At 40.3% G+C, this 25,387-nt stretch overlaps 2 protein-coding genes across 4 annotated transcripts in view; both read right to left on the bottom strand.

Annotated features, from left to right (window-relative positions):
* prkg2 (protein kinase cGMP-dependent 2) overlaps window positions 1–10,253 on the bottom strand; it is a 30,884-nt gene extending 20,631 nt beyond the window's left edge. For all 3 annotated transcript variants that reach the window (XR_009062830.1, XM_057832894.1, XM_057832893.1), the window contains exons 1-2: window positions 10,110–10,253; window positions 1,056–1,421 (exon numbers count right to left, since the gene is read on the bottom strand). Coding sequence is in view for 2 of the 3 variants with exons in the window: in XM_057832894.1 (XP_057688877.1) it covers window positions 1,056–1,420 (365 nt within the window). In the remaining variant the exon portion in view is untranslated. The remainder of the gene's footprint in view (window positions 1–1,055; window positions 1,422–10,109) is intronic.
* Window positions 10,254–14,560: 4,307 nt separating this feature from the next.
* rasgef1ba (RasGEF domain family, member 1Ba) overlaps window positions 14,561–25,387 on the bottom strand; it is a 35,525-nt gene continuing 24,698 nt past the window's right edge. Inside the window, exons 7-14 of the mRNA XM_057832477.1 lie at window positions 25,263–25,358; window positions 24,256–24,358; window positions 22,151–22,230; window positions 21,954–22,049; window positions 19,627–19,722; window positions 15,630–15,753; window positions 15,384–15,456; window positions 14,561–15,229 (exon numbers count right to left, since the gene is read on the bottom strand). Coding sequence (XP_057688460.1) covers window positions 15,205–15,229; window positions 15,384–15,456; window positions 15,630–15,753; window positions 19,627–19,722; window positions 21,954–22,049; window positions 22,151–22,230; window positions 24,256–24,358; window positions 25,263–25,358 — 693 coding nt within the window. The 3' untranslated portion in view covers window positions 14,561–15,204. The remainder of the gene's footprint in view (window positions 15,230–15,383; window positions 15,457–15,629; window positions 15,754–19,626; window positions 19,723–21,953; window positions 22,050–22,150; window positions 22,231–24,255; window positions 24,359–25,262; window positions 25,359–25,387) is intronic.

Genomic DNA, 25,387 nt, shown 5'->3' on the forward strand with positions numbered 1-25,387 from the left:
GTTACCTACAGTCCTTATGGAAGGTGACTCTCCTTCCAAACAGTAACTCCCTCCCTCCCTCCTCCTCCCACTCCATTCCATCAAGCCATCAACTACCATCACAAAGGTAAATAAAACGACTTTATTATACAGTACAGTTTATTTCTTTAATTACAATACAATAGCACATTTATTATACATAAAATAAGGTATATTTTTGTGTAGTTTTAAGGCTTATTTAGTAGAAAATTATGTTTTATGGGGACCTGGGAACGGATTATTCTCATCTTAATGGTTTCTTATGGGAAATAATTGTTTTCGCCTTACACACACTTTCTGGGAACCAATTATGTTCGTGAGCTGAGGTATCACTGTACAACCTTATTTCCGCAGTTGCGGACCCAAACATTGGCACCAAAATAAACCGCACATTTCCAAAGATGGACGATGGACTCTCTTCCTCGGCTCTATGATCCAGTAGCAATTTAATTTAGTTATGTTTTCAGTTTAATTTAGGCATTTCCAGCTTGCTATTTTGATAATTGCGATGTTTATTTACCGCTTTTCGTCTTACTGCAAAGAAAGAGGAAGCGGCGATCTGCCCGCCATGATATTTAACCATCGTGCTGTGACCCGGCGATTTAACGCTTGCTTTCACATACGCCTCGTCCCGGGAAAGTCCCGGACATTATACTAAGACCCCGTTGAATGTCCGCGTAATCTCTGTGACAGTCAATCCGGGAAATTGCTTTCACATACAAGGCCTGCCCGTTTAAATCCTGGGATTTAAACAATGTTCAGGTGTATGTGAAAGGGGCTTTAGTTCATAGTTACACTGGGCTTATCGATTTATTAATTCACTACGAGGAAAAAAAGGAAAAGAGACAAAAATAACGTGGAACGCAAGCGCCAATTAGTAGTGGAATAAAAACTACAGATGTGTGCTGTAAAGGTAAAAAGTACTACTTCGTATTTGTACTCAAGTAAAGCACAGATATACAAAAATATACTTGAGTACAGGAACAAATTACTTTTACTTTGTTACATTTCACCACTGGTTGTGCTTCTGTTCTCACCTGGAATCTTTGGGTACTCGGGCCTTGTCAAAGTTGAACTTTGGTAGGAGGCTCCCGTCATACGTTCTGGACGTCGGTTCTGCAGAAACTCCGGCTTTTGCACCCTTCCTCTTATCCAGGGTTTCCTTGACGCCGCCAGTCGTTTGATCCCCGTTCTGTTGCTTTTCTCGCATCCCTTGTCCTAGGAGCGCCAGTGTCTGTTCCTGAGTGGCCAGCTTCTCCTCGAGACTTTTGAGCAGCTGTTCTTTAGCAGCCAGTTCCCTGTCCTTGTTGCGCAACTCCCGCTCCAGCTCATCCACGTGCACTCTCAGGCAATCCGACGAGGCCCTCTTGGAGCGTTTGGCTTTGGCTGAGACATTGCCCATCCTTCGGGAGTGGGAACAGGAATGTCGGAGAAAGTGGAAGATGGAGAGCTTTGTTGTCATATATAATTCAGGAGGTGGGAAGTGTTAGGTTACACAATCAATCACAAACATACAAATCAATTATCTGTACTGCTGATCTTCAGGAGTGTCGCAAGGGTGTTGGAACCTATCCCAGCTGGCCAACCCACTTGAACTAGGAGAGCCTGGCAGCAGCATCGTTCGCTGCCAACCCTCCCAAGCAGGGACAGCTCTTTTCTTTGTCTCCAAATGCATTTTGTGTAATATTGTCATTCGTCTACCAGCCATCAACATTATGGTAAATGGTAAATGGTGTTATACTTATATAGCGCTTTTCCACCTTTCAAGGCGCTCTATCAGTCACTTGAGTGGAAAAAACATTGTCCCCAGAGTGTTGAAACTATCAATTTGAACAGGTAACCCGAGGTCATACAAACTCAAAACATGCAAGATAAAAGTGGAGCGTCAAGGGGAAAATAAAGTGGGAAATGAGAATAATAAAAATGTCTTGTTGCCTAATTTGAACACGTATTTTGTGTGTCCTCTGGGAGATCAACACAGCAATGTCTTTGACAACACTGATCTTCAGGTAGGTACGATAACAAACACTACAATATACACCCTCGGGCAAACGTTTTGAGACTCTGACTCATTTAATTGATTGCTGAAAAGTCTCCAAACTTATGACCACAGGTGTACACAATGACCTCAATTTTCCCAGAGGATGCAACAGGGTTCTTGCACCCTTTTACACGTGAAATGTATTGCTTTTTAAGACATTTTCCAGACCTTAAAATATAATTTAAGAACAAAACATGTCACAACTTCTGATGAAGAAAAAAAATCATTTTATTTCACTGTAACTGGTGCTTTTCTCCTCTCCAGTTTGACTCGACGGCTTTTACCCCCATTGTCCCTGACGAAAAAATCTTGGAAGTGGGAGTGGGAATGATTTGCGATACAAGGCTCATTCTAGGTCAACACTGGTTAGGAAATCATTCTAGGATATTCTACAGAACAAATAATAAACAGAAAAACAAGCTGTGAATTGCAATGAGTTTATCACTCCTCGACGTCGAATGTATTTGAACTGGGAAGATGCCATCCCTCCCCCTTCAAATAGATTGGACGTCTATGTCCATCAGCAGTGGTGTCGAAACTATTCCACATAGGGCCGCGGTGGGTGCTGGATTTCATTCCTACAAAACAAGAGGACATCTTTTCACCAATGTGGTGTCTCACAAGTGTAATCAGTTGATTGCAGTCAGGTGCTGCTTGTTTTAACACAGACTTCATTGGTTAAACTATCCGTGCTCCATTGGTAGGAACAAAAACCAGGACCCACAGCGGCCCTTGAGGACAGGTTTGGACACCCATGGCCGTCAGTGACAGCCAATGCCAGGCAACAAGCTCATTTTGGGGCACTTGATGTCATTTTCCGGCCATTTTCGATCAATTCCTTTTCCTATTGAGGCATTTATAGGGCACTTCCTGTTGATTTTGGGTTACTGAAAAGGAAGTGACTGAAGAATGTCCCCAAATGAATAGGAAGTGAATCAAAATCAACAGGAAGTAACCTGCAAATGCCCTAAAATGTACAGGAAGTGATTTGTAAATGCCTAAAAAAGACTGGCTGTGAATGCTCTGGTTTCAGTGCCATGACAGCGCTAGACGTCCAATCCAGTCAAAATGAATGTAATGTCAAGTGCCTACAATGGCAGCCATTGAGCTAACGTAGACACTATTCTAATGGAAGATTTCGCTAACAACCTCATGGTTCCTTTTTTAAAACAGTGACACCTTTTGAGAACGATATATCGATTCTTGGTGGGAGCATATCGATAGCCTTTTGGGGTACGGGTTGCTGACATACGCTGAGGTTGCGGACAACGTACCGTACTACAACATATATTACTCCTCCATTAAAACCCTACTTTAAGCACAAGAAAAACAGAATTAGCCTCTCCAACCTGCAGAGAAACAAACTAGAGGGGGGCTAGGATGCTCCCAACTTAGAACATTATCATCTAGCAACTCAAATACAATACCTCAATAAGTGGTTACACCTTAACACTGAACAACAATCATGGCTAGAATTAGAGCAAACAGACTGCAATCAAATACAACTGGGAACCCTCCCCTTTATTAGTTCCAATATCAAGCGACATAGCTGCTTCAAGAATCAAATGATAGCATGTACCCTGAAAGGAAATGGAAAGGAATGGAAATTAGGCGTCACAACTAGCGCCATGTAAATTTTCATCAATCTGGCACAACCCTGACTTTGGGGTTAATAAAATTCCTATTTATTTTAGCACATGGGAGGAAGGAGGGAATAAACCAGTTACAGCATTTGTTTAAAGATATGTCATATGAAAAAAATACTACAAGATTTCCAAATCAGAAGGGTCAGTATTCTTTAATACAATAAAATTAGTGCAGCCATCAAAAGCAAATCCCATCACCTGCGACTACCTTAGATCCACCTCCTTTCGTAAATAAAATAGTAAACATCCAACCACACCACCAGCAACAACAAAAAACTCTCAAAAGTGTATAAAGCCTTCTCATGGAAGAACTCCACCTGTCTACCAATCGAAAAATGGAGTAACGACCTTTCGGTAACATTAGATACTAATTACTGCTCCCACATTTGTAAAAATACATTTACAATGACTAAGAATAAGAATCTTCAACTTATAGAGTTTAAAATACTGCACAAATGGCATATAACTCAGTCTAATATGTACAAAATGGGGTTTTCCCAATCCGACAAATGTACAAACTGTAACGAAGATACTCCAGATACATACTTGCATGCTTTTTGGCAATGTAAACCTGTACAGTAGTTCTGGTTGTAGGTAACGAAGGAACTCTCATTCCTTTTGAATTGCAGGATTCCATTGTCTCCAAATCTTTTTTTGCTTGGCGGTCTGAATACGGTGAATACCTCAAATAATCAAGCCCGTCCAGCAAAAAAACAATATTACTAAATTGGAAAAACAAATTAAACACTAACACGAGCCAATGGCTTAATCTAGTCATTGAACATATAACGTTAGAGAAAATATCTGCAAAACGGACAAATAAATTGGACAGCTATGAACAACAATGGGAAACAGTCATATAGTATATAAATATCCAAATTAATAGCGGAACTATGTTTAAATAATACCCTTCACCGGTCCTCGGCACACATCTGTGGGTCCTTGCTAAACCTATCCCTTCTATCGGCTTCATAGGTGCTGCACGGGTGCCCCGACGGCCACGGTGCCCTCCTAGGTCGGCCCGGCTTGGGCCACGTCTCTTTGTACTGGGTGCCGTGGAGGTGCTCCCCGGTGTCAATCCTCACGCCCCTCCCAGCCCGGGGGTGGGGCGGGTGGGGGGATTAGGGCGTCTCTGTCCAATTTGCCTGTCTCCGACTCCGTCCGCCCCTCCAGGCCTGCGCCAGCTGCCGCTGCCCTTGTGTCAGTGGAGCTTCCTAGGGCCCCGTGGGGCCTGGGGTGGGGCTTGTTTTCCCCTGCTAGTGGGGTGGGTATCCCTTGGCCTGGTGATGGTGGTGATGGGCGTGGGGGGGGTGGCCTGTCCCCTTGTCCCATCCCTGAAGGCCAGGTAATGGGGGCACGGATGGCCCGGGGGACCAACCAGGATTCCGGGAGGATGACGGCGGCCCCCTTGCTAGGCTGCAGGAGGAGGGATGGGCTGCGCTGTCTCTCTCTCCTTCTTTTCTTCTGTCCCCTCATAACTCCTTCCTGTTCTCTGCTTTCTACTAATAAACGAGGCATGAATGATCACAATGGGAGTATGTTATACTCCCATGTGATACATTAAAACTGTTTAGACCAATTGGTCACTCAGATCGCCATTTTCTGTGTAAAGCAGCTAATGAGGACAGGTTATTTAAAACAAAAAACAAAATCTTGTATTTAGTGCACGGCCATTAACAAAACAAATACACACCATTAGAAGTTTTACGGCAGACCGCAGTGATTACCCTGGCATAAAACACATCGTCTGGGAATTCAATACCTACTATAATTTTCTATTAAATTTAAGACAATTTAAGACATTGATATCTGGACTTTAAATTTAAGAGATTTTAAGACTTTTTAAGGACCTGCGGGAACGCTCAGTCATGGTCATGGTCGCACAGGTTTTGGAGTTTAGTAGCCCGGATTCCATCATTATTATATTGGCGTACTGGCACAGTGCTTGTGATTTAGCCGAATCGCGCCATACTGTAGAAAATGGCATTTTTAATTGTGACCAAAACCTGGTACAACACACCATTTCTAGGGGCGCAGACGTGCCCTGGTGTAGATTTTGACTGGATACGTACTGTAAAAGCAGCTCATTGTGTCAATTGAGGTGTAAACTGTTGACGACTGTTATTGTAGTAGCCTGACGCCAACAAAATCTTAACAAAAGCCGTCTTTCTCATATTAACTTGCAAGCAGCGATGTTACTTAGCAAATGCTAGCTGCTCAAAGGTAGAGCCAGAACATTGTGATATATTTTACTGTACAGTAGGCTAGCAGCTTACAACGTTCTCGTGTGTTAAAATAGTTCAAGTGTCTCACAATGATGTGGTCACTGTCTGTGATCCTGAATTGCTCTGTATTTGTGTTGTTTTATTATTAGGGCTTACTCATTTTGTTCTCTGTGGAGGTGAGGTGAAGCTGAAGCTTGTAGGCCACGCTGTTGTGTATGATATTATGATGATCTTTATTATTTAGGTTTAAGTGGCCCAGTAATATTCCTTGCATTTGACCCTTTTAATAATAATAGTGCATTGGATTTATATAGCCCTTTTCAGGACACTTAAAGACCCTTTACACTACATTACTCTTTCACTCCAGACTAGATGAGGGGTAGAAAATAAGGGAAATTATCCACTATCCCAGTGGGCCAGTGGCTTTTGAAGTTCACCGGCCCCACTATAAAAAACATTGGCTCTGGTCAACGTGTCAGTTATTGATCCCAATAATCACGAAAAACAACAATTTGCTTAAATAAAATGAATAATATGTATTTTTTTTATTAGGTAGATTTAATGAAAAGTACAGCAAAACGGTGCAAAAACATGAATCTCGTGCAAATAATCCTATTTCAATTCCATAATCACTCCAGTATAGCCAACATTTATTCTTGGGACATCCAGAGGGAGGCTGGCCCGCGAGAGAACCCTGTGCCTGGGCGAAACTTTCCTGTCTTCCCCTTACCGCCCTGTGGAAATGTCCCCCGGTTCGGTTGTCGTGGCAATTTTACTGATTTAGAAGTCAAAGAGATGGCTAACGATTTTCAAGCTAGACCATCGTTATGGCGATATTATTTTCACCGTAGTCAAGCGGATGAATTATCATGTTATGTTCGTACCAAAGGTTTTATACTAGTTAACTTTCTCTAACTTACTTGTCTGCATCTGTGGGCATTGATCTGTTCACCTCAGCGTAAACCTTGTTTTTTGTCTCCTCGTAGCAAAGCCAATTCCAGCGGTCTCGCCACTGAGGTTGAAACTTTTTGTAGCTTTTCTTTTCATATTGGATTTTGCATTCCCTAAGCTTCTCTGGTGATTTTCTCTTTGTTGAGTGGTCTTTTTCCCTCCGGTGCTTGCCCGGGTGCTGAGGGTTTTTGAGGGTCATTTTGATAGTAGGCTAATATGGCTAATAGCGATACATACAGCATGTGTTGCCTTCATTATAAGGCTTGTATAAGGATTTTGAATTTTTGCGGTTGCCGACATATATATATATATATATATATATATATATATATTAGGGCTGTCAAAATTATCGCGTTAACGGGCGGTAATTAATTTTTTTAATTAATCACGTTAAAATATTTGACGCAATTAACGCACTAGCCCCGCTCAGACAGATTTAAATGTCAGTATAGAGAAAGGCTAACTTGTTAATTGTGTTTTATGGAGTTTTTCCGCCCTCTGCTGGCGCTCGGGTGCGACTGCTTTTATTGGCTTCAGCATCCATTACCATTGTGTAAGTAGTTATTGACATCAACAATGGCGGGCTACTAGTTTATTTTTGGATTTAAAATTTTACAAATTTTATTAAAACGAAAACATTAAGAGGGGTTTTAATATAAAATTTCTATAACTATACTATACTATACTAATATTCATCTTTAACAGCTACAAGTCTTTCTATCCATGGATCACTTTAACAGAATGTTAATAATGTTATTGCCATCTTGTTGATTTATTGTAAACAAATACAGTACTTGTGTACCGTATGTTGAATGTATATATCCATCTTGTGTCTTATCTTTCCATTCCAACAATAATATACAGAAAAATATGGCATATTTTATAGATGGTTTGAATTGCGATTAATTGCGATTTAATTACAATTAATTAATTTTTAAGCAGTAATTAACTCGATTAAAAATTTTAATCGTTTGACAGCCCTAATATATATATATATATATATATATATATATATATATATATATATATATACAGTATATTGTATATTTTATGTCGTATAACTTTAGTTCCTACTTGTTTTGTTGTGGTAGGAGGGTTTTGTATTGAACACGGGGCCGTGTTAGTTATTATTATAGCAGAGAAGACAACTGTAAATCAACATAGACAAGTCAACTGTGCCCCGATCTACCACTCAAGAGATCTGATGGACTCAAAAAGTGGGTTACGATTGCATATTAGTTTGAAATTTGACCGGATCCACCGTATTTTTACACAAGTGACTTCCGGTCTGCCCGGTCTGCTAGCTAGTAGTATTGACGCAGGAGGGCCGCGTCTCGCGTCAAATAATAAACTCTGCCATTCTTCTCGCGTGCATCGCGTTGAGCCGCCTCTGGGACGCGTCTAACACGCGGCCGCACTGCGACTGGTGTGCATTGGCTGACTCACTTTAACGGCCGCGTTTCACTGCGTTCTCGCAGCGGCCACGTTGTCGCGCCATTGACGTTACTTACTGTCCTACCGTGTTGGTCCTCATTATAGTAAAGAAGACGGAGTAAATATAATCTACACAAAGAAACTGTAACCCGATCGACTCACAGCCTCGAAAAGTAAGGGTAACATTACGTCAGAAACTCGTTCGGTACGCCTCTGTTCCGAACCGAGCACCATGTACCGAAACGGTTCAATACGAATACATGTACCGTTACACCCTTAATATATATATATATATATATATATATATATATATATATATATATATATATGTATATAATTTTTTTTTTTTTTTTTTTTGGGTGGGGGTGACCAATACGGTTCTTTCAACATTTTGGGTTGTTGACCCCTGAGGTAGAAGGTTGTGGCCGTGTGCAGATGAGAGAGGTATTGCTCCTGTCATATTCAAGAAGCGCTCAGTCACCTTGCTGTCCACAACCTTGCAGACCCCAGCGCCTCCACTGTAAATCATTTGATTGACTCGTCAAGTGTCGATATACATGAAAGTGTCCTTCCCATATGTGACGACAGTCAATCTCCCCCCCTGTTTTTGAACAAGTTCTTGAACAAGACATGAGCCGCTCTCCAACAGCGCCATGGTGCCAAGCAAGCTTAAACGTAATCTCCAAACGAAACACCTGTCGCTTGAAAGCAAATCAATGGACTTTTTTGTGAAAACAGAATCAAACAACTTTTTTGAGAAAAACTACAAAGGTAACAAGGAGAAAACCCTCAAAGCCAGTTAACTTGCTGCTGAACTTGTTGCTAAATCCAAAAAGTCCCACACTGTGGCAGAGACATTAATACTACCTGCCTGCAAAGCCAGTGTCAGGGAGATGCTCAGCCCCAATGCGGTTAAAGACGTTGCTAATGTACAACTGTCTTATAATTCTGAGATTTTCAAGCCTAACTGCCATAAAAAATAAAAACTGAGAAAGACTGAGATTGAAAAAAAGATACCTGCTAGGATATCAGCTTTGCGTTCAGGCGGAGTAATATCATATAAATATAATATCAAATATACAATATAAATATGAATAAATTTATATTTTAATATACTGTAGAGAAAGAAATTTCGGAACAGTTTTGGTTTGTGATGTGCCAGATTTTTTTTTCAATGTAAAAACGTGCTGTGACTCAGAAAAGGTTGAAAAACATTGGCACAGACTGTAAGGTTGTCTTTGCTCAGGATAGCGCAACGTCGTCAAAACACGGAATCACTGGGAATTCATGTGACAGAAGGTTTTTTTTTTAATCAATGTGTTATTTTTACCGGCCTCACCAGTTCTGGCTCAACGTTCTGGTGGCCCTAACGTTTTAAAAAGTATGTCTGGGCCACTTATATTGTTGACCCCTGTAGATGGTGGTATGCCATTATTGTCACATAAGGGGCAGCCTGACTGATGTGAGGCAGCCAATTTGCACTAATGGCCCTTCTGACCACCATCTAGCACAAAGGCAAGCCCCTTCCGTCGATCAACGGACAACCCGCTCAACCACCTGCGCCAACGTCTGATTAGTCCTGCCACTGGCAGTAGCCTATCCCAGCTGACCAATCCACTTGAAGTCTGAAGACTGGCATCAGAAAACATAGACAAACGAACACAATCAGTACCCACACGTGAACCAGCCTTCACTGTCTAATGACGTCACACAAACCAACCACGACGCAATGATGTCACGAGCTGCCAATATGAGAGCGTCAAATTAACAGCGGCAGCCTGACAGGAGTCTTACCTGCAGAGTGGTGACTGCTCGGTTCGATTTCCACCCGACCGGGGTCCGGTGCGCTCTTTGCCGCTCCCTCGCTTTTATTTATACTCAGTGCGACTGCCAGAACGGTATGAGCGCGCTACTGTAATGCGCGCCCACGCGAGGGTAAAATCACGTGCTGTTAGAAGCGAGATGAAAAATCAGGGAGAAAAAAAAGAACCCAAAAAACGTTAGAAATCAACAGGAAAAGTCATCATTAATATTACATGACTCTTCTATCCCCTATGCGTGTGCATTCCACGGATGACCACAACAAGGTGGCTGGTGGCCAAAGATGACGCTGCATGCAATCAGGTCACTGGAGCTCAATCAATGTATCGTTATGCTCCAGAGAACAGTTACAAGCCAGGAACAAGAACTTTGAGGGCGGAAGGCATCTGTAAGGAACCTAATTTAGGCTTACGGCAGGTGTCAGAACAAGAACTTTGAGGAACAAGATGAAATTTGGAGAGACAATTGGAGACGAGTCCGCTTGAAAGCAGTGACATAATTCGGCCTCACGAGGGCGCCAAGTATCCATTTCACGCATTCAGCAGTCACTTGAATTTGAATGTTTAACCATTTTGTGATGTACTGTAGTCAAACCCGTCGACGGGGTGGGGGAGGGGGGGTCAGCTTGGTATGTGGTCCCGGGCCTCAGAACCATAGGGGCCCCTGAATGACCCTTAATTTATTTTACTTTACATTCACATATTTCTTTTGTATTTAAATCATTGTCTAATTAAATATCAGGCCCGGATCTAGGTTTACCCACCAGAGTGCGCACTAAGAAATCTTGAGGGGGCACCCCCAATGCAGGCTTTTTTTTTTACGCTCTGCATTTCTCCTGGTTTGGGACCAGCGCAAGTAGGACACTGGCTTGTGTCCCGTTGAGGCTGCATTCATTTTGTGGGGGTTTATTTGTTTGTTTTTTTTTCATTCATCTGTCTACTTATTCCCGCAGTCGGCGTGATGTCACGATGACGTCACCTTGCATAGCAACGTGTCGCCATTTTGAGATGGGGGCACGCACAGGTAAACATCCGAAGACAAACGTCTTAAATTCATATATTTCAGCTGTGTTTTGCGTCTTTTTTTTCATAAAAACGTCTTAAACATGACTTATTATTATCACGAGTCACTGCCGACAGACGCGAGAAGGCGATATAACTTAAAATTAGCGTGTATTGGCCTGCAAATCTGCCCATACAAAGTCGCAGCTGATAGCTGGATAAACAATCCAAAGGAATTCCCTGCAGGGGAGTTCGGAAACATCTACAACTACCTCATAAAGTCACCCAGTAAGTTGACCTTTATCAATTACGTGGAATATGTAATAGAACTAAGAAAACTGGTAGTGTATACGGAGTGATTATTTCTGCCTTGAACACGTCCTAGCAGTTGAATCGTAGCAGCTAATGGGGGTGGGGGGGGGGGGGGGGTTGATTAAAGTTTATTCACCAGTAATAAAATATCAGCTGCAAAGGTATACAGTGCCTTGCAAAAGTATTCGGCCCCCTTGAACCTTGCAACCTTTCGCCACATTTCAGGCTTCAAACATAAAGATATAAAATTTTAATTTTTTGTCAAGAATCAACAACAAGTGGGACACAATCGTGAAGTGGAACAAAATATATTGGATAATTTAAACTTTTTTAACAAATAAAAAACTGAAAAGTGGGGCGTGCAATATTATTCAGCCCCCTTGCGTTAATACTTTGTAGCGCCACCTTTTGCTCCAATTACAGCTGCAAGTCGCTTGGGGTATGTTTCTATCAGTTTTGCACATCAAGAGACTGACATTCTTGCCCATTCTTTCTTGCAAAACAGCTCGAGCTCAGTGAGGTTGGATGGAGAGTGTTTGTGAACAGCTGTCTTCAGCTCTTTCCACAGATTCTCGATTGGATTCAGGTCTGGACTTTGACTTGGCCATTCTAACACCTGGATACGTTTATTTCTGAACCATTCCATTGTAGATTTGGCTTTATGTTTTGGATCATTGTCCTGTTGGAAGATAAATCTCCGTCCCAGGTCTTGTGCAGATACCAACAGGTTTTCTTCCAGAATATTCCTGTATTTGGCTGCATCCATCTTCCCGCCAATTTTAACCATCTTCCCTGTCCCTGCTGAAGAAAAGCAGGCCCAAACCATGCTGCTGCCACCACCATGTTTGACAGTGGGGATGGTGTGTTCAGGGTGATGAGCTGTGTTGCTTTTACGCCAAACATATCGTTTTGCATTGTGGCCAAAAAGTTCAATTTCGGTTTCATCTGACCAGAGCACCTTCTTCCATATGTTTGGTGTGTCTCCCAGGTGGCTTGTGGCAAACTTTAAACGAGACTTTTTATGGATATCTTTGATAAATGGCTTTCTTCTTGCCACTCTTCCATAAAGGCCAGATTTGTGCAGTGTACGACTGATTGTTGTCCTATGGACAGACTCTCCCACTTCAGCTGTAGATCTCTGCAGTTCATCCAGAGTGATCATGGTCCTCTTGGCTGCATCTCTGATCAGTTTTCTCCTTGTTTGAGAAGAAAGTTTGGAAGGACGGCCGGGTCTTGGTAAATTTGCAGTGGTCTGATGCTCCTTCCATTTCAATATGATGGCTTGCACAGTGCTCCTTGAGATGTTTAAAGCTTGGGAAATCTTTTTGTATCCAAATCCGGCTTTAAACTTCTCCACAACAGTATCTCGGACCTGCCTGGTGTGTTCCTTGGTTTTCATAATGTTCTCTGCACTTTAAACAGAACCCTGAGACTATCACAGAGCAGGTGCATTTATACGGAGACTTGATTACACACAGGTGGATTCTATTTATCATCATCGGTCATTTAGGACAACATTGGATCATTCAGAGATCCTCACTGAACTTCTGGAGTGAGTTTGCTGCACTGAAAGTAAAGGGGCCGAATAATATTGCACGCCTCACTTTTCAGTTTTTTATTTGTTAAAAAAAGTTTAAATTATCCAATAAATGTTGTTCCACTTCACGATTGTGTCCCACTTGTTGTTGATTCTTGACAAAAAAAATTAAATTTCATATCTTTATGTTTGAAGCCTTAAATGTGGCGAAAAGTTGCAAGATTCAAGGGGGATGAATACTTTTGCAAGGCACTGTATGTGCCTGGATTTAGGTTCCCACTGGCGGGAACGGTCCACAGAACAGTCTTCTTTTACTGTTCCTCGATTGATTGCTTTCAGCCATTTACTTGTCCTTTTCTTCTCACAAGGAAGAATGAAGAACTTCAAATGCGGCTCCGAACTCTTCCTTGTGTTACAACCCGCAACACAGCAACTTTTAGTCATTCCGACTGAAAAAAAGACTGCAAATAAGACAAAAGTTCACCGCGTTTGTACTACAATGCACGACAGAGCAACTGCTTGTGACTCCTGTTTTGCCCCCATTTCAATATGGCGACGCTTTGTTGTGGCTGGTGACGTCATTATTGCCCGGATGTCCGACTGCGAGAATGTGTCCGGAGGAGAGAGAAGAAGAGCGCGGATAACAAACGAGGTTGGAAAAACAGCTTGTTTTGGTGATTGCTTGTTCGGCGTGGTTGCGGCCAACAGTAACCATTAATCCTGCAATACCGCGCAACAACTCTCAACAAGTCCTCTCTCATCCCCTTACGATTGCCCACCTCTTCGTCTGCACCAAATTGGTAAAGCCGGTCATATTGTAGGGGACAGCGTCCCCTTGGGGATGCCGGTAACACCACGCTCTCCATTGAACGTGACCTTGCTCAAAAAGTGGATTTCACTGATGTTATAAATGACTTTGACGTCAAAAAATCTAGGCGCATCACTGTTTGAGGGCTTGCTAACCCCAGGGATGTGGAGGGGGCAGGCACAGGATGTTTAGTTACACTGTTTTGTTGCTAGGCATAGCAATCTCAGTTGTATTAATAATAACACATTTTAGTTGAAGTCGCCTTTCTGACACCTAAGGTCGCCGTATAATCATTTAAAAAAACAACTAGACAAAGACCAAAAACAATAAGTATAGTATTTTATTGTTTTAAACGTTCTAATCTATGAAATAAATTAGGAGAAGTGTAAACACAAAGAAATCAGGGATTGTTATGGTCTTAGAGTCTGAACAGGTGAGTTTTGAGTTTTAATTGAAAACGAGGGAGAGAGTTTGTATTGTAGCTTACATGGGACAATAGATGGAAATTGTTTATATTGTGTCACATCACATTACAGTCTGTTAAATTTAACTGTCCATCTCAAATTAAATAATTTGAACATTTACACTTTCATTTCTTGCAAAGCATTAAGGTACTGCGTATGTTGTCGTGGCAAGCTGGTGGCTGGGGTGGGGTCGGGGGTGGGGGGGCTCCTATAATGGTCTCTTGTCCCCGGGCCCCTGCAAGTCTGTTGACAGCTCTGACTGTAATTATACATATTTGACGGTTTGACAAACATTTGCAATAATAATGAGACCAAAATGTAACCATACATGTTTTTATTCTTTCACATGGTGACAAAAAGATAATTTGGACACAGGTGAGGATAACAAAGGGAAAAAGTTTGCATTATGCCCACAAAAAAGTCACAACATAAAAGCTTCACAGGAGTTTGAACCTGAAATCATAATCTCATATTTGACATCATAATTAAATAAGGTAAATAATGATGGCTGCATAAATAAAATGTATACTTGTGTAAAGAATGTCTTTTGAACAACTCAAGCAGGTGAAAAGACAACAATAATGAGCATCAAAATGCTGACGTGTGTAGCTTATGCACTGTGTTATAATGCTAACATGCTAGCGTCACAGTCTTAAGAAATGCAGCCCGCGCATCGAAGAATACAAAGAAGGGGGAAAAAGTGGCATCGGGCGCGTTAGCCAACCAGCAGCTAGCGCATAGCCCCGCACACTCAAAATGAGATAACATTGTAGAAAAGGAGACTCAAAAGTCTTACAAAGAATTGGAAAAAAACGCCATTGGCGTAGTAGCAATGTGCGTAACGCAAAAAGTAGCCTGTGGGGTTTCCTCGCACACATGGAGGATACCCCCCCCCACACACACACACACACGTTTAACTTTCTTGGGTCTTCTCCATGTTAGATGTTTATGCTCGATTTAGCAGCGTGGATCTGCACGAGGGAAAAAAGGCAGCTAAATTCAACAATTCAATCAATTATGGAAATTAGTAGAATTTAGTTAAATGAAAAATGTAACAGAAGGCTATATGTACAGTACATACGTAGCGTGTATTCTATTATTTGATCCCGTGTGATGTTACTGTACCTGAGAGACTTCCATCTGTCTTTTTCCATGTTGTTGTCCGGACCTTCGCTCTCGTACGACGCCAGATACAAAGCTACAAATAACAAGAAAACAGCATTGAAAGATGTCAGCGCGCACCTACCACCATTTTAAGTGCTTTTGTTCAATCCCCCCAAAAAGTTCAGTTTTTCTAGTAGGCTTTCTCTGACACTTCTTTGTCCAGTCTCTGATAAAACGCTGATTGGATGCTACTATGTATGTGCATACCATCTTCAGTGTAGACGGGTGCCGTGAGCAGATAGTGCAGAATCTTGCGGTCCTTGTCAAAGGGACACTCGACCTTCTTCCAGCTCATGAACTCGCTGACTTGTTTGGCCAACTCCCACAATTTCTATAAAATCCACAAACAGAATCTATAAGGTCATTTTTTTTCTCCCCCGCATTCATCGTTGCATACTACGTACAAAATAAATGGCTCATAATAATGATTCTTAATTATTATGGTCTTTTTTTATTCTGGCACAATTGCAAATTTTAAAATTTAGATTTTTCTTTAATAAATATCTATCCATGCAAAAGTTTCAAAATAAAATTGGATTTTTCTCAATTTTTAGATGCCACTGGACCAACGTGAAAACTTTTTTCCTTGTACATTTTAAAATTTCATATCATAGTACAACTACATTTACACAATTTTAGAATATTGAAAAATAACTTTCTCATAACATTCTGTCATCTTGTAAAAATACATTTTAACTCTGTGCCACTGACGATGATAAATGTCCAATCATGTGGTTCCTTTCATCCTTGTGTTATGAATTTCAATGAGTATATTGCTAGACGTCCAATCCATTTAAAGTGGGAGGGAGGCAGCGAATGAAGTACAGTGGTCCCTCTACTTCGGAACATCTCTACAAACGTAATCTTTAGTTTACCACACGTTTAAACGGGGAAAATATTGCCTCTTGTTAAGAAAGAAATTTCAAGTTACAAGAAGCAAAAATAGTATACAATACTGTAAAAGATACATATGTACTAGAGATCTACGGTTTTTCAGGACTGATACCAATTATTAGTAGTTAGAGGGGCCGATAAACGACCTTTGGAGCCGTTATTTATTTGCAGTAAAATTAAAAATACATGTTAAAAAAATTTAATAATGCAAGCACTGAACTTCATTGAAATACCTATAGCATGTTTATTGAATCACACAAATAGAAAATAATGGCTGCAGAAGTGCCTGAATTTCCTAGACTCCGAAACATCTCTTATAAAGTTGAATAAAAGGTAAAATAAATAGCTTTCTGAAATTTTTTCACAGAAAAGAAAGTCCCGATGACATCGTCTTAGTATCCGTGAGCAAGATACTAAACCCCACATTGCTACATTGCACAGCGTTGTTATTATTGATATAGTGGGTCGATGTCTGAGCCAAATCAGCACAAGGCTCCTTGTGTTTTTGTTTTAACTCCTTGAGTTTTTTTTTTAAAGCCCACATTACACTTCATTACATTTAGGGCTGCAACTAACGATTATTTTTTTTATAATTGATTAATCAGAAAAATCGGATAAATGTCACTTTTTTCAATTACCGGTACTTTTAAATTTAACTTGAAGTTGTTTTAAGCATGTTGTAAGTAACCATGAAGACAAAATGGATGACTATTTCCTTCAAAAGCTATTATCTTATGACAACTGTACCGTTTTAAGTACATGAAACAACGTTTTTATGAAAGGCTTTCAGTATAAAACCACAGACCTTATAATGACAAAGAGCAATTATGAAGTCTATGATAAAACATTAAAAGAATTTCTCAGTAGACAAATGAGACAGAAGTCCTGTTTACTCAAATTTTTTTTTAAAAAAGTGCTGCTGATTGACATTTTTTCTTGTCGGCAAAGCGCTGACAAATTGTGTCAATGACTCATTTCTTTATAAAATCTAAACAACGAAATCGAATAAGGAGGAGGCAAACTGTAAGAAATCAGTTTTCTTATCAAACTGTTGTTTTTAGAATCCAATTGCAAAGCACACTTTTGTATGAGAATATAGTTCGAGTCCGTGTTGAAAGGAGACTAAACTGGTATATGTAGTGGTTATTTGTGTGGCTTCTTTATAAAAAGAAATGAGACAACTTTACCATCCAACAATAACTAAAATGCTAATATGCTTCTCCAAAACACAATACAAACGGACACCGAAGACACTAATTAGCATAATCACTAACTAGCCTAGTGCTAAGTGCTAAGCAGTTTTGTTAATCTTACTTTAAAAAATGAATTACAGTTACAAATTACTCCCAAAAAGTAATTGTGTTAGTAACTCAGTTACCTGAATGTAAGAGTAATTACTTACTTGGCAAAGTAACTGGTGTTACTTTTCATGTTTTGTCCCACCCCCAAAAAAAACAGGTCACACTATGTGAAGTTCGAAGGGTTTTTGGGACCCTAGCCCTAGCCCAATTCTTTACCCTAAATTTAACTAGACACAGGGGTATTGCGGATATTGCGATAACTAGATAGTAACCTTTGCTATGTTTGGAAGTCATTTAACGTTGTGAATCAACCGTTAACGTTGTTAAAATTGCTCCTGTTATTGCATTAGTTCCCTTCTGTCTACTTTCGACATGTGAAAGTTTTAAAACGGTTTCATCAGTTAAAGATGGCTTCAAGTCAAGATTTTGCTGAATTAGTAGTATTTTAGATAAAAAGTTACTTAGGTTTGCTAGGAAGGTTCTCTACAACAGAGCATTCCTGAGAAATCTACTGCTTTAAGATGGCGGCTGTTTACTAACGCCGGTGAGTCAATCATTTCGCATCTGGTTCTCTATGCATGTGCTAACGCCACCGTGTCTGTCATTTCACATCTAGTTCTATATATATGTGATATCTACAGTAGCATCATGTGGGGGTAGTTTGTAGGCTATCAGCTACAGTCAGGTATTATTGGAGCCACCTAGCGTTGTGTTTGCAACGGCGTCACAACTCCCTTGCCTCCTCCCCGCTCCCGCTCTGCTCTCTTGGCTCTGTGAGTCCATGTCTCTCAGACTTTTCTTGCGTCATTCAACCAACGAAGTAACGCACACCTTTACATCCTCAGTAACGGTAACGGCGTTTCAAAGATGAGAAAAGTAATTAACTAGATTACGCACTACTGAAAAAAATAACACTGTTTGTAATGCCGTTATACTCTAACGCCGTTATTAACAACACTGGTGCTAAGTAGTGACATCTCATCAACAAAAGAATACAAACAATATAGTTTGCTCTTGATAATTAGTAATATTATTGATTTAGCAGCCCAACAGCAGCAGCAGTAGTTGCAGCAGCAGTTGCAGCCGCGAACTCTCTCTCTTGCCCTAATCATTGGCGCGCACGTGCGCAGCCTTGCATTACACACAAACAAGGACCTAAACAGGGCAAAAATAGATTATCAAATTAACTCAATTAATAAATTAGTTGCCAATTAACAGATTAGTTGTTGCAGCCTTAATTACATCAGTAGCACGTTAGAGCACAGGTCTCCCTGCGTTTTTGTGTCACAAAGATTGAGATAGGCGATAGGCACCATCGATCTCGTGAAAGAGGACATTGCCTCACTCGAAAGGTAAGATTTACATTTTTCTTTTTGTCTTTGCATTTTGTTCCATTATCTACTTCATTACAGGTATTAATGGTTAGGTTAGGTTAGGTTAGGTTAGGTTAGGTTAGGTTAGGTTAGGTTAGGTTAGGTTAGGTTAGGTTAGGTTAGGTTAGGTTAGGTTAGGTTAGGTTAGGTTAGGTTAGGTTAGGTTAGGTTAGGTTAGGTTAGGTTATGGAATGATTCCAATGTGTTTGGCTGTTGTTATACACTGGTTTTACCACAATTATAAAATTTAATGTGGCGTTTCAGTAGTGCTTGGAACGGATTAGGGCATTTGCATGTATAATTCGTCTCTATTTATGGAAACTTCGGGTAACGAGACTACTTCCAGAACCAGTTAAAGTTGTAAATTGAGGTACCAATGCAATTCATTCGCTGCCACCCCAATAAGACGTCTACTAGTGATAAACTCATTTAATTGACATTCGTTCATTCGCTGCCAACCCATGACTACAGCTGCCAAAAGTTGAAAAGGTTGGGAATTACCCAAAGTGTGACTAAAATGTGCGTATTACTTCTCTTTTCTATTAATATGTGTTCTTTCGGGAAGTTGACATTTTAAGAAACTGGAGTCAAGTCGCCCCTGCTGTCCTTTCCATTATTGGGGTGGAGATTTTTCACCTGAAAGTTGATGTGCCCGTTGTGCAGCCGCGTGGCGCAGCTTTCATTCAAGAAATAGATGTCTTTGATGAGCAGGCTGAAGAATGGGATGACAATCTGCACCCAGAAAAGGCAACAGGAAAGCAACAAAAACATCAGTGCAATGTATCATGTTTTTACATTTCATCTGATTTGAAGAGGCAAATGTTGTTTAGTCATGGTGGTTGCATCATTCCACAGAGGCGCTGCGTGCTTTTGTGATACGTGTTGTTCTTAATATGAAGAAAAGGCCGCATGAGAGGACAGCGGGTTGCGTAACCAGAGCAGACGCCGTGCTGTTGCCGCTCGACCAAACGACAAAACAAGAAACAACAAACAGCGACTAGCAATTATCCTTGCTCTGAAATGTTGTAGTCGGCAAAACAGGACTGGAAAGCGAAACAACAGGTTAGAAGTAACTTAAATTTCTTTAACTAAAACTAACCAATTTAAAACATATTTGAACCGTTATTTTATTTTATTTACTTAATATATATATATCATATATAGTATATTGTCATGATCTTCAAAGGAGGGGTCGTCTTGTATAATAACTGCTAATATTTCAGTTTTTTTAAATGACCAAAAATAGTCACTTGCCCTATAATGGGTTAGGGGTTAAATTTTGTTATGTACTTCCTCGATCTAAGTACATTTAAGACAGAGACTGAGTGGACATCACTTCTTTATTCAGTGTGCTTCGGTTTCAAGTGTGAAAAAATATGAAAAAAATATAAATCCCCCATGAAATCCCCCAAAAATCTGGCTGTGGCCATTCACAGCTGTGTATTGACACTCGGTGATACGTGCTACATGGAGTTTTTGGATCCTAAAGCGTTAAGTATGCTATAATACTTCGTTAAAATCGTGCAGTCTTTAATTATGCTCTCGCGTTCACTCACAGTTTTGCTGTTTAAATTATGTTGTTGTTTTTTTTTTTTTTTTTTAAATGCCCTCCTGTTCAAAGTTTTTCTTCCCCCCTGAAAATTGAGATTTTAAGCTTTCCAATGATGTATCATACATGCATAAAGGACAATTTTGAAATTTGGCCAATTTGGGGGTCTCAGAGCGGAACTTCATGTCACCTGAGTGTTTTCCGCCACATACCAGTATATTTCAATTACCAAAAATAGTCACTAGTCAACTGTTCCCTGCGCTGACCACTGTACTGTACCTGAAAGGGTGAAAAGGACAATTGGTTTAAAAAATAAATAAATTTAAATCATTTTATAAATATTTACTCATAATTTATTGATCATTTTCCAGCAAAAAGCGAAACAAACTGTCCTTCTGTTGACTTTTATAATGCCTAAAAGAAATAACAACAACTGAAAACACATGAAACCCGTGGAGGTCTGCTGGGAGCGCAAGACCCCCCTCCACGGGTGAGAGGTGACAGAGGCAGCAACATTCCAGACATGCTGGAACTTTCCACTTGGCGACCCCTGACCTCTCGCCTGCTTGCGTAACCTAATCTCCACAAACAAAGCTAACATTCCTCTTTGCATCCTAATGTTGCGCTAAGAAGCATTTGGAACGCAATGTGATCTGGACGGACGCCATGTTTGCTTTTCCGAGATGAAGCTTTGCGTGACCCGTTCACAACTCAGACACGGCGATCACTCCAAACTTATGTCACACTCCTGTCCTCAAAGGACATTCCGGACCAGAACGATAGCCGCAACATGACAAACAACCGCATCAGACACCCTTTCTCTTGCACGTACACAAACACTAAAAAAAAATAAAACTAACTTTTTACAGAACACTGATTTAACTCCGTAGCTGCCACTGACGTGACTAGACGTCCAATCCATTTTGACTGGGAAAGGCTGTTAGCGAATGATCCAATGTGATGATCCAGAATGAATTGAATCTTGCAAATAGATATTAGAAGGTTATTTGCTCGCAGCAAGGATGAATCAGCAAGGAAGAATGCGAGTGGTAAGCTAGGTAACTTTTTAACAGAAACTTGTATTTTGGTTTGATTATATACTGTATCATTTAAAGCACCAATTCTGACTTTTTATGAGCGATAAGTGCTAAAACAATTTTTGCTCGCTTGCCAGTGCCCCAGTATTGTATTAGGTCTGGTGACACCTCTGTGAATATCAAATATATGTAGGCCACTCTTGTATATCAAAATGCTAATATTGGGGGCTACATGACTCAAAATGTCTTGTCCACGTAAATGAACGCCAGATTTTTCGTTAGATTACCAAAAATAATCTAATAAAGGGTTAAAAAGAACAATAGACTCGAAATTTCATTAATTAAAAAAAAGAAAAAATTAAAACAACACTACTGACTTTCTCTCTGCTGCTGTTAGCAGTTACGGACCGCTGGGTGGCGCCGCGAAGCGCAGTCCTGTAGTTGTAGAAGTTTCCGGACGGATCCATCTGGTGCTGTAGAGAAGCATTAAAAACACGACGTGTGAGCAAAAGTATTAAAGTACTACCATGTTAACACAAGGACAAAAAAAAAAAAAAAAATATCAACGCAGTACCTCAAGGATGTCAAACTTGGCCGTCTTGACTTTGCTCCAAGTTTTCTTCAGGCGGGACACGGCACTCATGTTCATCCCAGCTACAATGGGGAAAAAATATAAACTGTATATTAGGGATGTCCCCGATGTAATCACATGATCAAAAATCGGGCCAATTTTCAGAGGATCGGAATTAGGTGAAAAGGATCGGTCAGGGTTTTGATTAAAAAAAAAAAAAAAAAAAGTTTTGCAATTTTTTTTTTTTTTTTTTTTTTTAAAGAAAAGAAGTACTGTAAACAGCCCTACTAGGAAAATGTTCTGGAAGCTAACGTGGGGACTTAATGTGTGGCAAGGGCGTAGGGTTGGTCTCAATATTGGTAGGGACGATATAAAAGCATAGCCTGCATGTACAATTTTTGCTGGGGACGGGACATTAATAAGACGAAACAGATTGGGTGAACACGTGCTACATTTCTCACAAAAATGAACCTAATGAATTGATAGGCTAAATGATCAATGCAAAATACTGTAAATCTGTATTGACTTATACTAACTTTCACACTGCAAATTCATAACTGGTTAATTTTTCTTAAATCTAGTTGAATAATTTTTTCCATCTTGTTTTGAGTGTTAAAAGCTAGTCAACAGATCAATGCTTCCATGGGTTGTTGTGTGCTTTTGTGTGTGTTGAAAGGAATTCAACTGTAGCTAAACTAATATTGCCTATTGACTATTTGGCTACTATTGCCAAAAATGTGCATTTTTGGCCCATATTGGGAGTTTTGTTTCCTGAAAAAAGTCACAATAATAAACTATGTTGATCTGATCACATGGTTTCCTACATTTCGCGCATGCACGTATAGAGTCCGCGGGTGTACGGACTATAGGTCAACGAATATGACATTTTCAAATGCTGATGCAGACACAGATACCCAAAAAAATTTTCGGCCCATTGGCGATTTTGTATTTCGATATTTGAGGCCAAAACTTTTCAAAGCACATAGATCATGAAAGGCAATTGCTTCAACAGCTTCAAATTTACAATGATAACCTGGGACTGAAAGGATTCATTCGGTCTCGTGCTACCAAACAACAAAGGCGGCACTTCTTTGATTTTTCACACTCAGCAAGAACAGTACATTATTTTCAAATAATTAAACCTACCAGCACGTCACGATGAGATGTAAACAACTGAGAGAACGCTAACATGAATACTACGCTAACGCTACGAGTTACATTTAGAGTTTATTGATCACTCAGTAAATACATTAAAAAGCTAAAGCATCACTGCATATTCTCTCATGCAAGATTAAAAAAATTATACACTATTTACAAGACAGGCAAGCCGGAAGCTTCCTGTAGCAGCCTGCCTTCAAGCTGGTGCAGAGTCCTTTCGGGGTCCTAACGTCAGTCAACGGCGGCCACAGTTGACCACATAGATGCCTTATAAAAATCCATTTTTATCAGCTTAGTTTTTTTGTTAATCGCCCAGTGGCAGATGTTGGGGAAAAAAGTCAATACTTCGGTCCGATATATCGGCTACCTCTAGTACAGACCGCATGAGAGCAGTATGCAGTGGGCATCGCGGCCCGCACGCAGGTGGTCTGCATTGGAACCAAGCACAGCGCACACGGAGATAGTGGAATTTGGGGGTAAGTCAGTAAAGATAACCATGGTACTGAAGGGCGTGCGTGCAAATGGTCTGGGAAAAACTCATCTCCACATATTTTATCCCACACTTCCCAGGAGACATTTTGCTGGCGTCCTGCTTAATCACTAATGGGCAAATGACAGCTGGGGTTTCTATAGCCCTGCCTCCAATCAACACCCCCATCCAAAAAAGAAAAACATCTCAACCCGTCTTCCGTGTGATCGGACTTTCTCTGGTCAGTATTGACCATCTGCTTTGATTGTTTGCACACCCCCACCCCCGCACCACACAGCGCTGGTTGACCAGATGCCCCCCAAAATCACACGTCCTCCTCCTAATCCCAGGACCATCTTTTGAACAAAAAGTCAGTACCAAGTGTGTGAACCTTACCTTCATGTGTTTTCCATACTGTTTAGTTGTTGTTTTTTGTACAAAAAAGTGAGAGAGGGTACATCAACATAGACAAGGAACTTACAGATAATGGCCATAAGTGAGTTGAAGTTGCCAATGTTGAAGCATTCGCGCGCCACGTCAATAAAGAAATCCATCACCCGCGCACGCTGCTTCTTCTTTATAGGCTGCCAAGAAAAAAGAAAAAAAAAAGAAAATACAACATCAGTCAAAGAAAAGTCGCAAGTGACTAATGCTGCAACAATTAATCGATTAACTTGAGTCGTTCGATTAGAAAAAAGCTTCTGATCAAATTTTGCTGCTTCGAGGACTCGTTTAATTCAAGTGATGTTTTAATGGTTTGTTTTCAAAGTGTTGCATTTAGTTTTAATGATTTGGTTCAACACGAAATCCTCTAGTGGCAATAGTGAATATGCAATAACTCGTCTAACATGGCTGAATCCAGCCGCTCCCTGTTAAGACCACCATAAGGTATGTTTTGGTTTGAGCTAATATGTTTATTACATTCATTTGTTTATTTAGCAGTTTTTTGTGGGAATACGTATTTGAACGATTTGTACCATTGTATAAAAAATGTTTTTTTAAATCGATCCTTATTTATTATTTTTTTATATCGTTTGAGGCTAAACTCCGGTATTTTAAATCATTTTTTTAATGCATTTATTGCTCTTGTGAAATGAAAGTGATATTCTAATTAAAACTACTAACGAAACTAACTAAATATTATTGCAAGCATAAACACTTGTTTTACATATCCTAAAATGTATTCTGCAACTCATTAAATCTTTGTAATCTGATTACTTGATTGTTCGAACTAACTAATTGATAGATAAATCGATTACCTAAATAATCGATAGCTGCAGCCCTACTTGTGACGACCGTTAGCTCAAAAACTAACATCTCAAGTTAATGCGAAACATTATCTAACACTCGCCAGAACTGAAAGCTCAATGTACCGCGTTTGAGTGACAAAAGTCCATTTGAATTTGTGATTGAGAGAAAAAAAAAACGTTTTATACTTTGCACAGAAAATAATCCTTAGCTTGAGCGCTAAGAGCTTTAGCCACTCACCGTGCAGATCTCTGTAGCCACCAGGTAGCTGAGCCTGTTGAACCAATCCACATAGGCCTCCAGGTTGGTGACCTTCTTGTGCTCAATGAAACGACTCTGTGATAAAAACAACAAACACTTTAGTT

The sequence above is a fragment of the Corythoichthys intestinalis genome, chromosome 3 (genome assembly GCF_030265065.1).
Source record: "Corythoichthys intestinalis isolate RoL2023-P3 chromosome 3, ASM3026506v1, whole genome shotgun sequence".
Classification (NCBI taxonomy): domain Eukaryota; kingdom Metazoa; phylum Chordata; class Actinopteri; order Syngnathiformes; family Syngnathidae; genus Corythoichthys; species Corythoichthys intestinalis.